The sequence below is a fragment of the Mixophyes fleayi genome, chromosome 8, assembly GCF_038048845.1.
Source record: "Mixophyes fleayi isolate aMixFle1 chromosome 8, aMixFle1.hap1, whole genome shotgun sequence".
In the NCBI taxonomy this organism is placed as follows: Eukaryota; Metazoa; Chordata; class Amphibia; order Anura; family Limnodynastidae; genus Mixophyes; species Mixophyes fleayi.
Window position 1 is genome coordinate 45,144,175 of NC_134409.1, and position 14,982 is coordinate 45,159,156.

At 39.5% G+C, this 14,982-nt stretch overlaps 1 protein-coding gene across 6 annotated transcripts in view; it reads left to right on the forward strand.

Annotated features, from left to right (window-relative positions):
* Positions 1-14,982, forward strand: part of LOC142099233 (flavin-containing monooxygenase 5-like) — a 93,149-nt gene that overhangs the window by 13,024 nt on the left and 65,143 nt on the right. For all 6 annotated transcript variants that reach the window (XR_012678495.1, XR_012678494.1, XM_075182475.1 and 3 more), the window contains exons 3-4: positions 8,783-8,971; positions 11,971-12,133. Coding sequence is in view for 4 of the 6 variants with exons in the window: in XM_075182475.1 (XP_075038576.1) it covers positions 8,783-8,971; positions 11,971-12,133 (352 nt within the window). In the remaining 2 variants the exon portion in view is untranslated. The remainder of the gene's footprint in view (positions 1-8,782; positions 8,972-11,970; positions 12,134-14,982) is intronic.

Below are 14,982 nucleotides of genomic sequence, written 5' to 3' on the forward strand. Positions count from 1 at the left end.
GGTGAGCCCTGATTGGCTCACCTGCCCACTGCTGCCCGGACCTGCGGGGAAAGAAGAGAATTACTCACCGGCCCTGGATCGAAGGAGCGGTGAGTAAGTTTTTCCTTCTTCTTTCTTCACCCTCTTCATGGGCACTACAGCGGGACCCATCTTTGCCCTCTTCATGGGCGCTGCGGCAGGGCACATCTCCACATTTGCAAAAAAATTAAATCATACAGGTGATCACCGGATCACCTGTAGTTAAGAACTGCCACAAAAATCTAGTATTTCTGCATTTTGGAAACAGCTGTGTGCACCTCTGTATAGCAACAAATGCCACTAAAAAGGTGCCCTCCCTTCTACTTTATCTCCTAATAAAATACCTTGCCATATGAATTGAGAGATGGAACATTTCCAAACCTTATCTTAACTGCTCCTGTTGCACACAAACATACAGATAGAGGCCTCAGTGCATGCAATAGGCTTCTCTGCCATATGGAAAACAAAAGCCTTATCTGCATATGGTGCTCTTCTGCACTGCGCAACTACATAGGCACACTTCGGTGACATCATTAGTTTATAGTAAACTGAGAGGGTGCACTTTAAATATAGGATTAAACACTGTATAATTGAACAGGATCAGGCTTATGAGGATTGTCTTCCTTATATTTCTTCTACACAACAATCTAAAAGAAATGTAAATGTAGAAACCTGTTTTTCAGACTACATCCTTATTTTTGGCAAATTGATATGTTTAATCCACTACCCAAATAGCATAGGCATGTTTGCTAAAACAGCCTTCAGCGTACTAGCCCTAACTTGAATTCTTCCTCTGTGGAACAGCTGTATAAATAATCCCAAATAAACTGGCAACTCTGCAAGCTAAGTTATGTAAAAAGATTATGAATATTGGTTCTGCCACTGGTTACCTGGCTTTAATTTGATTACAATACATTGCATTCAGCAAGTTTTATTATCATTATTTCACCATTGAAATACTACTAAACTGCCATCTACTGGTGAGCACTCATGCTATGTTGAGTAACCATTAATATGTGATAAAGTTATTTAGAGGTTTGAAATTCTAGGTCTAGATTTGGAATGGGTTTTTATTTAGAGGAATGAGTTTAAGTTCACAAAGTTTATCAATAGAAATGAACAGCACTAAAGAACCCGTTATCCCTAATAGAAGAACTAAATGTATACCTCTGTTGTGAAGAAGAAAGATATATATTCTCACTAATAAAATAGGTGTTATTCCCTTATTTTGAATGAGTGTCACTAGGAATGACATTGTTTATGAAATGGCGTTAGCCAGTATAAATCTAGATATATAAAGAACAATCCTTTTGAATAGGGTAATTGATGTACAATTTAAAATAATTATTCAGAGTCAGTTTTACATAGTTTATATATTTACATTGTATATGATTATTATATATTTTTATATATGTTTTAGGGATATATATTTTGTTCTGCTTTTAGGGATAATGGGTTTTTTAGCGTTGTTCATTTCTATTGATAAATTTGATGAATATGTAGGTAAGTGGTTCACTGAGTTGGAACTGCAGCTGGACCGATAATCTCACAATAGAAGAAGAATTATATAATTGTGTATATATACTTTTAAAACAAAATTATATTGTATATATTTTTCTATATTACATTTCATTTATCACCTGGTTAATTTTTTTATTTTTGGGGTTTAAGTTCAGTCTGTTTATCTTATCAAAATGACCCATTTGGTTAAGTTATATTTTTAAGAGTATGTGATTACCTGATTGTTGAGTACTTAAGAAAACTAAAATAACTACAGTAAAATAAATGCTAGTGGATTATTGATGGTGTTCATGTTTATGTAAATTGTTATATATTGTTTTAATTTTATTTTTTTCTACCAGCTGTTTCATTATAAGTAGTACATTTTCTATTTGCTCTCCTCTCTCTCCCTGAGACCTTAATTATTTTCCCCTCTGTTTCCACAACTTCCCTACCCCTAAGCTCCTTAGTCCTTCCTCCTCTCCCCTCAGTTACATACTCTCTTCCCTGCATCCAGCCTGAACCCCCCCTCACTCCCCCACCTACAACTATTGATTTCTCCAATCTGGAACCGCCAATGATCCTACCGGAACTCAGACTGGGACACCCAATTGGAACCATGGGATGCACCCCTGGAACTCAAAAGGGCTGTGCTACACTGCCAGTGAGATGCCCAATCACTGCCTCAGGAATTCCTTGTAACCCCAGGGACCTACAGGAAGGGAAGACTACTGTTTGTTCTACCCTAGCTGGGTGTATGCTCTAACTACAGAGACAAAAAAACACAGGAGTACAGTAAGGAAACAAGAGCCTACCTTTAATGGGGACCTGACGTCATGCACCTGTAAAGAAACGTACACAGCACAACCAAACACAATACACAATGCTGTATTTTACCACACAAGGTCAATAACACTTTTCTACTGTATATGAAAGGCTTTTAACGGGAGGCACTTACCTCTACTGCCTAACCAGATGGTTATTTGGAGCAGTAACAGGAGCCTTCTGCTCAACTGTTGCCTCAGGACTATCACCTGAGAATCATTACACCTCCAGATCTTGTGCCCCATTGTGCCACAAGGCTCCGCCTGTAAGGGCCTAGTGCCCTGACTGCTTACTAGGGCCTTGTGCCCTTCTCAAACTACAGGGCCTGGTGCCCTCTTTACTGGGCCTTATGCCCCTCTGACTATGGGCTTTATGCCCAACTGACTACAGGGTCTTGTGCCGTGTAATGGGGTCCTTTCAGTGCCTGCCTACACCTATCTGTGCATGAGCCTTGTGCCCACTATCCGCGGCCACGGGTCTAGTGATGCCTCTTCTCCTGTTCAGCGCGGAGCTCTCTGCAGTCTTCTGGGCGGGGGCGCTCTCAGACCCTACATGGGCTCCCCGCAAGTGTCTCCAGGGCTGTCTTCTTGTAGCAGGGTAGCTCCTTGCCCTTACAAGGGCACCCTGCCACATCCGCCGGCATCTTATTTCTTCTTTACACCGAATGTCCCACGATGTCCTCTCCTCACCGCTCCGCCGACTAACTGTTCTCAAGATGGCTGCGCCGCAGTGCCAAAAATTAAAACGGCTGGAGTTGAGCCTGGATTTGCCGATGAGAGGACACAGACTGACAGTGTGACAGACACACAGAGAGGAGACAGAGACTACATGAGATAAAGTGATGCTGACAGTTACTGGTTTAAATGGAAACGGATTCTGTGTATGCCTTGACAAAGACCCCAGAGGCGGGGTTGAAATGCGTCGGTTAACACAGATCCACCCACTTAACAGCAGTGTTACACGAGCCGGAGGAGAGAGTACTGTCTAGCAGAGATTGCCCGGGAGTTACTTAATCTACACGCTGACTCTTCACTTAAGTCCGGTACGAGTCCATGTTGTTAATGTTAGGATACCGTATATGACAGGATGATTTTATTATGGTGCTTTTAAATTGTGGGAAATAAAAACCCTGATGATATTACGCCACAGTTTCTCTGTATGCTTCTCTCGTTGTATATACTACGATTGGGCACCGTGTGATAACGGAATCAGGCGTGGTTTTTGATATCAATCAGCGGATCAATTTGACTGTGTAAGTGATTCAGTACATTTTCTTACCCTCCTTACACGTGTGGTGTTTTAAGTAACCGTTAGCTTCTACACGGTGAAGTGAATACACGTTTCTTTGGATATGGGATTAAGGAAGAGTGGTTTTATTGTTAGTTGAAATACTAATTCGATATCCATTTATCCTCTTTTTTCCAATCTCCACGGACCGCAATATTTGGAGAGGTTGTTAAAGACAAAATTAAGTCCTTCCATAAGACATCTGCTTCTTGATATCATCTGTAAAGAAGATTATATGATTGGACTTATAAAAAGCGTTTGATTTACGTGGACATTTTATGGACTTTTTCATTCTGTGGTGAACTTTGTTATATGCGCCTATGTACCTTTTGTATTATTTGGATTTGCTCACCTATCCGGCCACTGATTGGCGAGCAGGGAGAGGTGAGCCCTGATTGGCTCACTTGCCCTCTGCTGCTGGGACCCGCGGAAAAGAAGAAATACTCACAGGTGCTGGAATGCAGGAGTGGTGAGTAGATATCCATCTTTTCTCTCTTCACCCTCTTCCAGGGCACAGCAGCTGGGCTCATCTTCTTCACCCTCTTCGTGGGCACAGCAGCGGGGCACATCTCTACACCTATACCCTACCCCAAAACTTCTTGCCCATGACTTTGCTTCTTGCTTTAAGGAGAAAATCATCTCAATACACCATTATTTCTCCTCCTTACAACTTTCTCTTCCCTCACTAAGCCCATTATAATCTGCATCTGCAAAAAGTTTCTTACCAATTGTTCATTTAGAGATTCTTCAACGTCTCAGATCCACCTATCCATAAATGCCAATCGACAACATCCAGCAAGGAACTAACACAAAACACAAGGGCAAAAAAACAAAAACAAAGAGTGGGACCACTCATCTGAAACATCCAGTTTTCTTGATTGCTGTATACTTTCTCTCTGTAGGGGCAAGCAGAAAAAACAGCTGGCTGGCCCTGATCTCTGGTTTGTGTATCCCACCCACTCTAGTCTAATTTAAGAACAAGGCTCTGACAACTGCATTGGGTCTATGTTTAACACTGCAGCATATTAGGTGTAGTGCTCTATCCCTGACCAGACCCAACTCAATGTAATGCATAATAGAGTATATGGGGAGAACCACAGTATATAGCAAATAATACTAAACAGGTAATGCACACAGAGTACAATCAAACAATGGATCACACAACATAATAGGAATCACTTAGTATCCATCAATTATTCATCAGCTAGTAAGTCTTTATTAATGAAATAGGGATAGATTTACTCCCTCAAAATGACTGGGTAGCTATATGTATCTAAGAATTATGATGGAACATAAAATTGCCATCAATAGTGGGATCGGATTTATTTATGGAAGTGTAGTACGGAGTTCATAATAGACTGCACCAGTATCAGACATCAATAATATCCACTCAATAGGGTATTTGTGCCAATGATAAGTGCAGTATAAAGATTTTCTTATAAAATTAGTCTGTTTGTTTTAGACACATCGAAAGATATAATAATATTGTGTTTCTATGAAGATAATGATATATCAAGTAAGCCTTTTGAGAATATTTGAAATGCATACAACTATAACTGTCAGTTGTCTATATGAATAGAGGTTACAGTGGGCAGCACTAGTGGGCAAAGTGGGCAGCAGAAAATCTTGAATCCAATTAAGGCTTTGGATGGTTTCTGTTCTATAAATTTGGAATAAATCATTTACTGTGAGCATATCTTTATCACACAATGGATTAATAAATTGACCTCAACAAGTAAGAAATAGGATAGTCAATAACATAGATGTGGTGATTTATATATATTTTTATTTCAATTAACAATAAAATAATATATTTAGTAAAGAATTATATAATACAATGGTATCATATAGCGAGGCTTGGTGACATTTTTAATGGGATTTTCCTTTCTGACTATATCTATCTATTTATGTTTTTAAATATTTTGCTGCAAGCTGTTGGCTGAATCTGGGAATATATTTTTAATTAAAAACAATAAAGTTGGAGTTTAATTATACATACTAATCAGTTCACAGAGTTCCCATATAGGACATATTCTCCCTTTCTCTCTTCTATCTTTAAACAATAAGAATCACCCGTGATTTTCCTTTAATGGGGTGCAGAAACACAGGTCATAGGGAAAATCTTCAGCGAACAATAAAGTGGCTGCCAGAGAATTAGACAGGAAAATAGGTTCCAAGATGGCGGGGGTGGATCAGGAGCAAAATATCTCTGAAATAGGGCTGATTTCCTATCTGCTGGCAGGCCTAGTTCCTGTAAAATATGGCCACAGTCTATTCCTGAATTAAAATGTGCCCTTACTAGGTTCTGAGACTAGTTGCACTGTGCCCACAGGCTCTAAACCTGAATGCTAACGGTCATCACCTAGGCTCTAAGCCTAGCAAATACTGACCAGGCTTAAAACCTGCATAAAATGTGCCCAAAAGTACAAATAAGGCCTAAGTACCCAAATAGTCCTGGGCCTTATGGCTTAATAACTGCCTATGGGCCTTGCGCCTGAACATATGCTCACAGGCCTTCTGGCTGACATGGGTGTCATTGGCAATATGAAAAGTATAAAAAAATAAACTTACCTGCTCTGCACAAAAATTGCATCTTCTCCCTACCACTTCCACTTCTATCTTTTCAGCCAGCCTCTTCTTCTGTTCGACACTTGCTTTGATTAAAGAGACTCTTTTTCCTTCTGTCTGCACTGGACTCCTCAGCTTTATTAAAGAGGGCCCTCCTTCTTCATAGTCCTGTGCATTTCTGTTCTTCTCTTTGCGTTCCTGTGCCTTTTTTCTCCTTCTCTTTTCTGTGCCCCTTGAAATTGTCTCTCTCTAGACCCCTCCAGGGTGAGGGACTTAGTGAGGCAGCAAGCTGTGATTGGTTTGTCCTGCCATTCTGGTCATTGATTGACTAAGAGCAAATCTGTTCAGATTCGCTGTCGCCGCGTGCTTCTTTTTTTTCGCCTTCTGCCCATTCCAGCACTTTTCTACCCTGGTCTGCTCTTCTTTGCGTTTCTCATGGGCACCACTCCTGAGGGACACTATTCTATATTTTCCCCTCTTTTTTTCATTTTGGTCCCCCCAACTAACTAACTTCTTCCCAATGGCATTGCTTACAAACACATTCAAACCCCATGTGTTAAAACCTCTTATATAGTGCCCTCTCGCACAGAACCCAATCTAGGCCATCCTGTTTCTCACCAGGTACCCAGGCGGCCTCTTTCTCAGTGACTGCTGGAACCTTTCAATCATTGTGCACCACTTCTGTGACTCTTGGCTCGTCTTCGGAGGGTGGCGAGATCCACCACTCACCAGCTGCACTCTCCAGTGTACCTTCTTCTCTCTGAGGTACCTTTTCAGCAGCTATCTCCTTCAGGATACCTATTGCATCCATTTTCTTAGGCACCGCCAAGCTGGCATCTTCATCTGACCATGGATACAGTGTGTCCCACTGGAGGTTCTTCTTAGGGCTACCTTATTCAGGGACCACCTCCTTTTCGTTCATTGACCAGTCATTTGTTGCTTATGATGTCTCCCATCCACTGGTCTCTGTCTCCTGCAGATGCAGGTATCAATGCCAGGAATCTTGTTAAGATCGGATGATCACATTCGATCCAGTGTCTAGCAGGCTCTGCCAATTCTTCCCTCCAGATTCCAGTACAACAGGAGACCACTCTTCAAAGGCTTCTGTTCAGATTCGCTATCCTCAATTTCGGGGAGCGACAAGGAGGAACCAAAACTACCTGCTTGGGATCAGAGGTCTGGTAAGTAGTACCTTCTTCTTTTCTGCTGTCCTCCCCTGTCTCTCCTCTTTTTCCCCTACTTTATGGGCACCACTACAGGGGGATGCCATTCTACATATAATTCCAATTGATTCTTTTAGCTATTATGTTTAACTTTACGCAAATGCATGCTAACTGTTTTAATAGTTTTCTTTGTAACATTAAAAAATCCTACAGTAAAATGTTCCATAGATTAACAGAGTGAAAATATTTCCAAATAAATGCAATGCCTCTTGTGATGTAATGAGTTTATAGAGCCAATGGGAAGGCTGCCTTGGTTCGCCTTATATGAAGCCTATTAGCGAAACACACGTTGGTGAGTAAATCATGCACACAGCCAGCTCCACCTAATGTTATACAAACAACAGAATAGTATTAATGTACTATAGGAAGTTTATAGGATATTCGCTCCAGCCAGGGCTGTCACGCTCATGATTTAGTGAGTTAGTGCCTTGATGTTCTCATATTTGGATTTCTACGATCAGTCAGAATAGTAGGAGGTTTAACCTCTTGCTATTAGCCATTATATTATAGGGTTTAGTGGTGGCTATCTGTAACTATAACTAGTATATCGTTACTTGGGATAAAGTTATCAAGCCAAGTACCAGTGCCATTCCAATTAGGTATACCTAATAGAGGAGAATACTAGCTCATATCAGAGAGGTATATAAGCAGTGTTCTAAAGGGGATAACAAATGCAGCAGTCTACTACACTAACCAAAGGCTAACTAAGTTACAGCTGAGGTCATGGAGAAGCTCATTAAGGCACTCCCTGTCTATTGAATAAAAGGTATAATCTATCCTTTCCTAATACACTATCATAGGAGAGAAGCAACCTAAATATATAACTTCCTACTAGTTAGTTGGATTGGGATTTGGAATGCTTATACATTAACTCTATATTAAGGGAGTCTGTTATGAGGAATAATTATTACCCATATAAAATATACACAACAGCGGCGTAGTATAGCAGATTGTCTGGTATTGTTAACAGCCATAAATAATTCAAAATTTCTTTCATTCATTTGTGTTTTTAATTATTTCACTAAAAAAAATCATTTTTAGGAGTAATTAATATTCACCAATTTAATTATGTTTGTATTTTAATGCATATCATTAAAGTTTATAGTTTATTTTAACCAATCCAGTGAGTGCCCCACTTCACATATTCTTTCTCTTTTTGTGATTCAATGCATGTTCTTTATGTGAAGTTGCACCTTCCCTTTAATATCGTGTATACAAAAGACTATATACTAAGTATTGAATTATTAATAAAATGATATATTAATGGGATTTTGGATTCACCAAGTGTGATACATAATTGTTAATTATAAATCTGATAATTGCATATTTCAGCCAATAAAATGCTTGCGTTCTAATTACAGGATATGGTGGAAGACAGAAGAGGAAGCATATATAGTTCAGTGGTAACCAACACTTCCAAGGAGATGATGTGTTTTACAGACTATCCAATGCCACAGGACTTCCCAACATACCTGCACAATTCAAAGGTCCTGGAGTACCTCAGACTTTATGCAGAACACTTTAGACTCTTGAAACACATTCAGTTTAAGGTGAGGTTGTTAGTGAGTTTTAATAATTTCTAGATAGTCACTTATTAACATTTTAATAGTAAACTAACTATGGAATAAAATGTTGATAGAAGGAATTACCATGAATATACTCTAAAAAATCAATAACACAAATAACTTACTTTAAAAGACTTATAAATTAGTCCCCCAATATCTGAAAGTATTGGAATACAAAGAGTTAAATTAAAACTCATAAGATTACTGTCACAATACCGTTAAACATGCACTTTTTATGCCAATGTCCCCCTAGAATGTCTGCCCTAGCACACATTATGACTGTGTATTCCATATTTGTTTTCATTCCCATAGCATGTCTGTGCTCACCCCCATACTGTGTTTGACTATTAGCTTTAAGATTGCTAGCATATGAGATTGTGTCATATTATATATTACACTGTAGGTGAGGTATTCATTCTATTCCTAGGGCTTCCTATTGTTTACTTATGCCAAAAGAGTAAGTCTATGTGTATTCTAGATCTGCAGAAACAATAAATCAAGAATTATATTATCAGGTAGACCAGACTATTGTTTAACAGAAGCTATCTTTGTTTACCTAAACAACAGGAGATCTAGCTAGGGGTAATGTCCCCTCCTCTGTTAAAATCTAGTCAGGCAAGTGTTATGTTTAAAACACAATGGAGTGAATAGTCACCATTACATTATGCTGTAACCATTTATATAGATTGTGTATATTTGGCCCTGCTATTTACATTGCTAGTTAACCACACTTTACAGGCTAAAAATGAGAAACTGTAATATTGTGCTTTTAGCTACATCTGTTAACAAACGAGATAATGTTTAGTAGTATATTCACAAGCTAGACATGGTGGCTTTCTGTGCCTGATTTAAGCACCTTAATTAGGAAACGTGTATTGTAATCCTATGCCTGAATATCCTAAGACACAGCAGACAGTCAACACACCCCTACAGCCTGAGGCTATTCTGTGGGTATCAGATAGGGCAGTGGAGTGTCAAGGGGGTTGATGGAGGAAAGAACCGGCTGGTGTAGGAGGTATTGTTCCTGCCAGCTGACAGAGGACAGAGATCGGGAGAAGGACTGCGAGGACCCTTGTTCCTTTGGATAAGTTAAACCAGGTCTTGTGAATCTGTGTGCTCGCCAAAAGCGAGGTGACAGTGAAGCCGGACCGCTGCCCTGCTGGCAGTCACTGGGGCTTCGTACTCCCAGGAAAGCCTAAGCCTATAGTTGGATTTCCCAAAATGTCCATAATAGGACCGTTATTGTATTATATGTACTACTCTCGTGTCCATTGTGCATACCTGTAATTTTTACTCCTATACATATGTTGGTTTTGTGTCTGTTGTTGCTGTTCCATTAATAAAAGCTATCATTTTTTAAGCTGGATATCTGCCTAGGTGTATGTACAGGGGAACACGGTAGGCTGTTCATCCTTGGTAGACCCCATTCCCTCACAATTACTTGCCTGGTATTCTTCATTTTCTAGATCCTCTGGAGTTACCACTAGGTCTAACTATCTCATGCCACACTCTACTTTTCTCTTCTCATTCGATTTGCTTGGAAGAAACTAAACACTTGTTGATATCCCTTCTCCATAAATTTCTTACTCACCTAATTTGGAAATTCATGGGTGAGGGGCTTTGACAAATTGTCATCTTATTTTAAACACAGAATAGAGCAGTAGTGAAACAATAGGAATAGCAATAGTAAACAACCATAACGGGGTCCACGGCCTTGGGGACTATGAGTTGCCTATACTATATAACTTTTAGAATTACTTGTTTTCTTTCATTCGCCTTGTAAACTCATAAACAACAACTTCTATTAATTTTGGTAATATAATGCCCTTGCAGTTCGCCAAGTTGTGCGCCTATCTTGCATACATCCGCATAACTTCTACTGCAATGGAGCACATTATTTGCATATTCTCAATTGGCTGTAGCTCAAATGTCTCTTAACATTTTTCAAAACTTCAGTGAAACATTCCTTAAATGTTTCACATGCTAAAGAGAACTTCAAATTTGAAGAGCATGAAACTGTCTGTCTGTAGATTAAACAATGGCTCTGGACTGGCCTTTGTCATGCTCTGAATACCCAGTATGTAATGCATTGACTGACGTAAAAGACTGCTATTTAAAAAGCAGTCCAAGAAGTAAGAACCCCTACTTTTGAGTTTCTTATTGGTAATTATTATTAAATATTTAGATATGGCTGTTGAAAGTAAGGCTGTGTGGATTATCAGCATAGAAAAATGAAAGTAGGAAATAAGCAATACAGATATTTAGAACACCACGGGCACCAAACAAATTTGAAGAGGGATGTACTGTATATACCAGAAGAGGAGGAGTGAGAGGACAAGAAACTAAAGAAAATGGTATAGAAGGTATAAATAATAGGACTATAGTAAGGATTACATGATAAGCAAATCAGAAGAATGCTTACATTTATGTTTATGCTTCTATTGCGGTTCATAAACAGCAGATTGAAGATACTTCACTTTCGCTGCTACAAACCCCAATCACACCTTAAGTCCTACTAAACTTATACTAAAAATAACAACACTGACACCAGAATTTGTTGGCAAAATAATAAGTCACAATTTATTAAAACAATATATGGTGTCGGACAACGCAAATTTTGCGTCAGCACAACTAATAGCAGTAACCAAACAGTGTATGGCCATCCGGCACTAACCACTGGTTCCAGAACCATACTTCTTTACGATTGGCCGGTGCTAAATCTGGCGTCACTGTGACCACACCTCCTTTGGATTCACAATGACGTGCCTTCACAAAGCAGCTCAAGGGATTCCTCTCACAAAGGGATCAAGAGCCAAAGTGCGTTCGGCGGTTTGGGCCTCACTTGTCATAACATGACTTGTGTGTCAGTCAACTGAATGTCATACTTTACAATAAGGACATGTGTTTAAAGCCACTGTCACACAATATCCTCAACAATACATCATATTTACAGACATATCCTTGTTGTTTCTGTTTTCTTTAAGACTGAAGTCTGCCACGTGACAAAGAGCTTACATTACTGCACTACAGGACAATGGGAGGTCCTGACAGAGAAGAATGGTATTCAGAAGAAGGAGTGTTTTGATGCTGTTTTGGTCTGCAATGGTCATCATGTTGATCATCATTTGCCTCTAGATTCTTTTCCAGGTAAAAAACTAAATGCAAAAGGGTTTGATCATTTTATAGCTGCAAAGAGCTGAATTTAAAAAAGGAAATAGCTGTACATCAGAGAGATGAAGCTGCTACTAGTAGGGATAATATTCAGAATTATGTTCCCTTCCTTGTATGAGTATGAATGGATGCTCAAATTTCAAATGTTTACCATGAACTACACAGGTTAAGAGAACAAAGACAAAAGTTAGTTTTCAGTCAAGGGTTCTAAATTTACCTCTTACTAAAATAATTATATTCCAAGTACATGCATTATAAAAACAACATATAGAGCAAATATTTAAATCTGGAAAAGTTTAAAAACCTCTGCCAATCAAATATGAGCCTGGACAAGTTGTTTTGCATAATAGAAATGACAGTAATGAATGCTTTATATTCAAAAAACTATTTCAGAACATATGGGAACCACACTATTAACTTTCTTTCTTTTTAAATTATTTCCCCAAAAATGTTTTACTCTTGTTCTTCTTCAAACAGTGAAAATGACTGTAAAATATTACAACAAATGCTAAGTCCAGTAACTAGGGTTACCATAAATTAGAATTAAAAAGATGCCAAAAATAGCAGTCCAACAGTGCATTTTATGCCACAACCCACTAATATAGTGTGCCCCATTAATACCATGCATGCACTAAATTCAAATAAAATACTGATATATGTCAAAAACTGTGGAGTAGGTGCTCCCAGATCAAGTAATGATCATATAAATGCCAACTTCCTCCTTTGTGCACATCCCCAGTGCTACTACACCCACATTTAGAACTTGGGTACAGTACAAATATATTGTATTGCAAGCAGAAAAACATTTATAGGTACTTGTTTGGGGGTGACTGATTTTGTAAAATTAACTATGTGAAGAATCAATGTGCCTGATTCATTAAGGAACATCTCTGGCGATCTTGTGTGCATAAAGCACACAATTATACTGTGCGTGACCAGAGCCTGACAATGCACCAGAGAACGCAGCAGCTTCCAATTCATCTTCAGCGCAACAGGTAGATGAAGGGGCAGGTGCACATAGTCAATGTACAGTAAAGGCGTTCCCCTGCAGATACGTTCGATTCAAACTCCGGTGTACACAGAAGTACGCTGTTTCTCAGACATAAGGGTTGCACCTGCTCAAGGTCAAGTCTAACTTACGGATGATAGCGATGAACGAAAAAACATACCATTCCAATCCTCCTTAGCTAATGGGATAATGGACTATTCACCTGCATACCGATGTACCTGCACAATCTCATCACATTATACAAGAAGACTGCTAGAGGGAGATAACTATGGTGCCATTTTGTCAAACGGATTGTTTATAATATTTAGAGATGGGCGGGTCCGGTTCCCCGAGAACCGAACCCACCCAAACTTTGGGTATCCGAGTACCGAGCTGAGCAGCTCGGTACTCTCCCGCCCGTTCCGAATCCAAATCGAGGCCAAACGTCATCGTGACATCGTCGGATCTCGGGGCTCGGTTCTCGCGATACTTCAACATTATAAATACACGCCTCCACAGCAATCCATCGCCATTTGACAGAGGGAGAGAGCAGGGTGTAGTCACAGGCTGATTAGAGCAGGGACAGAGAATCCAATATTCTTCTTGCAATTGCTCTAACAAAAATCGCTAGAGAAGAGAGGAGGATAGAGGTTTATTATTTTTTGTTTATATTTGGCACTCCCCAGTGCTTTTGGGGTGTCCCCAATAATTGTGCATAAATATTTCTGGCTGTCAAAAGTCATATCTGTCAGCAGTATCTACCAAATAATTTTTAGCACTCCTCAGTGCTTTTGGGGTGTCCCCCATAATTGTGCATAAATATTTCTGGCGGTCAAAAGTCATATCTGTCAGCAGTATCTACCAACTAATTGTTAGCACTCCTCAGTGCTTTTGGGGTGTCCCCCATAATTGTGCATAAATATTTCTGGCTGTCAAAAGTCATATCTGTCAGCAGTATCTACCAAATAATTTTTAGCACTCCTCAGTGCTTTTGGGGTGTCCCCCATAATTGTGCATACATATTTCTGGCTGTCAAAAGTCATATCTGTCAGCAGTATCAACCAAATAATTTTTAGCACTCCTCAGTGCTTTTGGGGTGTCCCACCATAATTGTGCATAAATATTTCTGGCTGTCAAAAGTCATATCTGTCAGCAGTATCTACCAACTAATTTTTTGCACTCCTCAGTGCTTTTGGGGTGTCCCCCATAATTGTGCATAAATATTTCTGGCTGTCAAAAGTCATATCTGTCAGCAGTATCTACCAAATAATTTTTAGCACTCCTCGGTGCTTTTGGGGTGTCCCCCATAATTGTGCATAAATATTTCTGGCTGTCAAAAGTCATATCTGTCAGCAGTATCTACCAAATAATTTTTAGCACTCCTCGGTGCTTTTGGGGTGTCACCCATAGTTGTGCATAAATGTTTCTGGCTGTCAAAAGTCATATCTGTTAGCAGTATCTACCAAATAATTTTTAGCACTCCCCAGTGCTTTGCGCTCAGAATGGATTCAAAGCAGTACACATATGATCAGAATGAGCAACCAGGTTCTGTCACCAGTCCTGATGTTAGTGTTCCCAGTACGTCATCTGGCCAAGGCGATGTCAAATAACAGAGTGTTTCCAAATTAGTGCAAAAACAAAAACCAAAATTTTTTTTACTGTATTGAAGCGAAAAAGAAGTGTAACTGAGCAAAAGTTAAGTGACGATAAAAAAAAAATTGCAAGCATGCCATTCTACACACGCAGTGGCAAAGAGAGAATGAGGCCTTCACCTTTGGCTATTAGTGGCAGATCCCAAAAAGTTACCCAGCCTACAATTGGTGCACAACTACTGTTA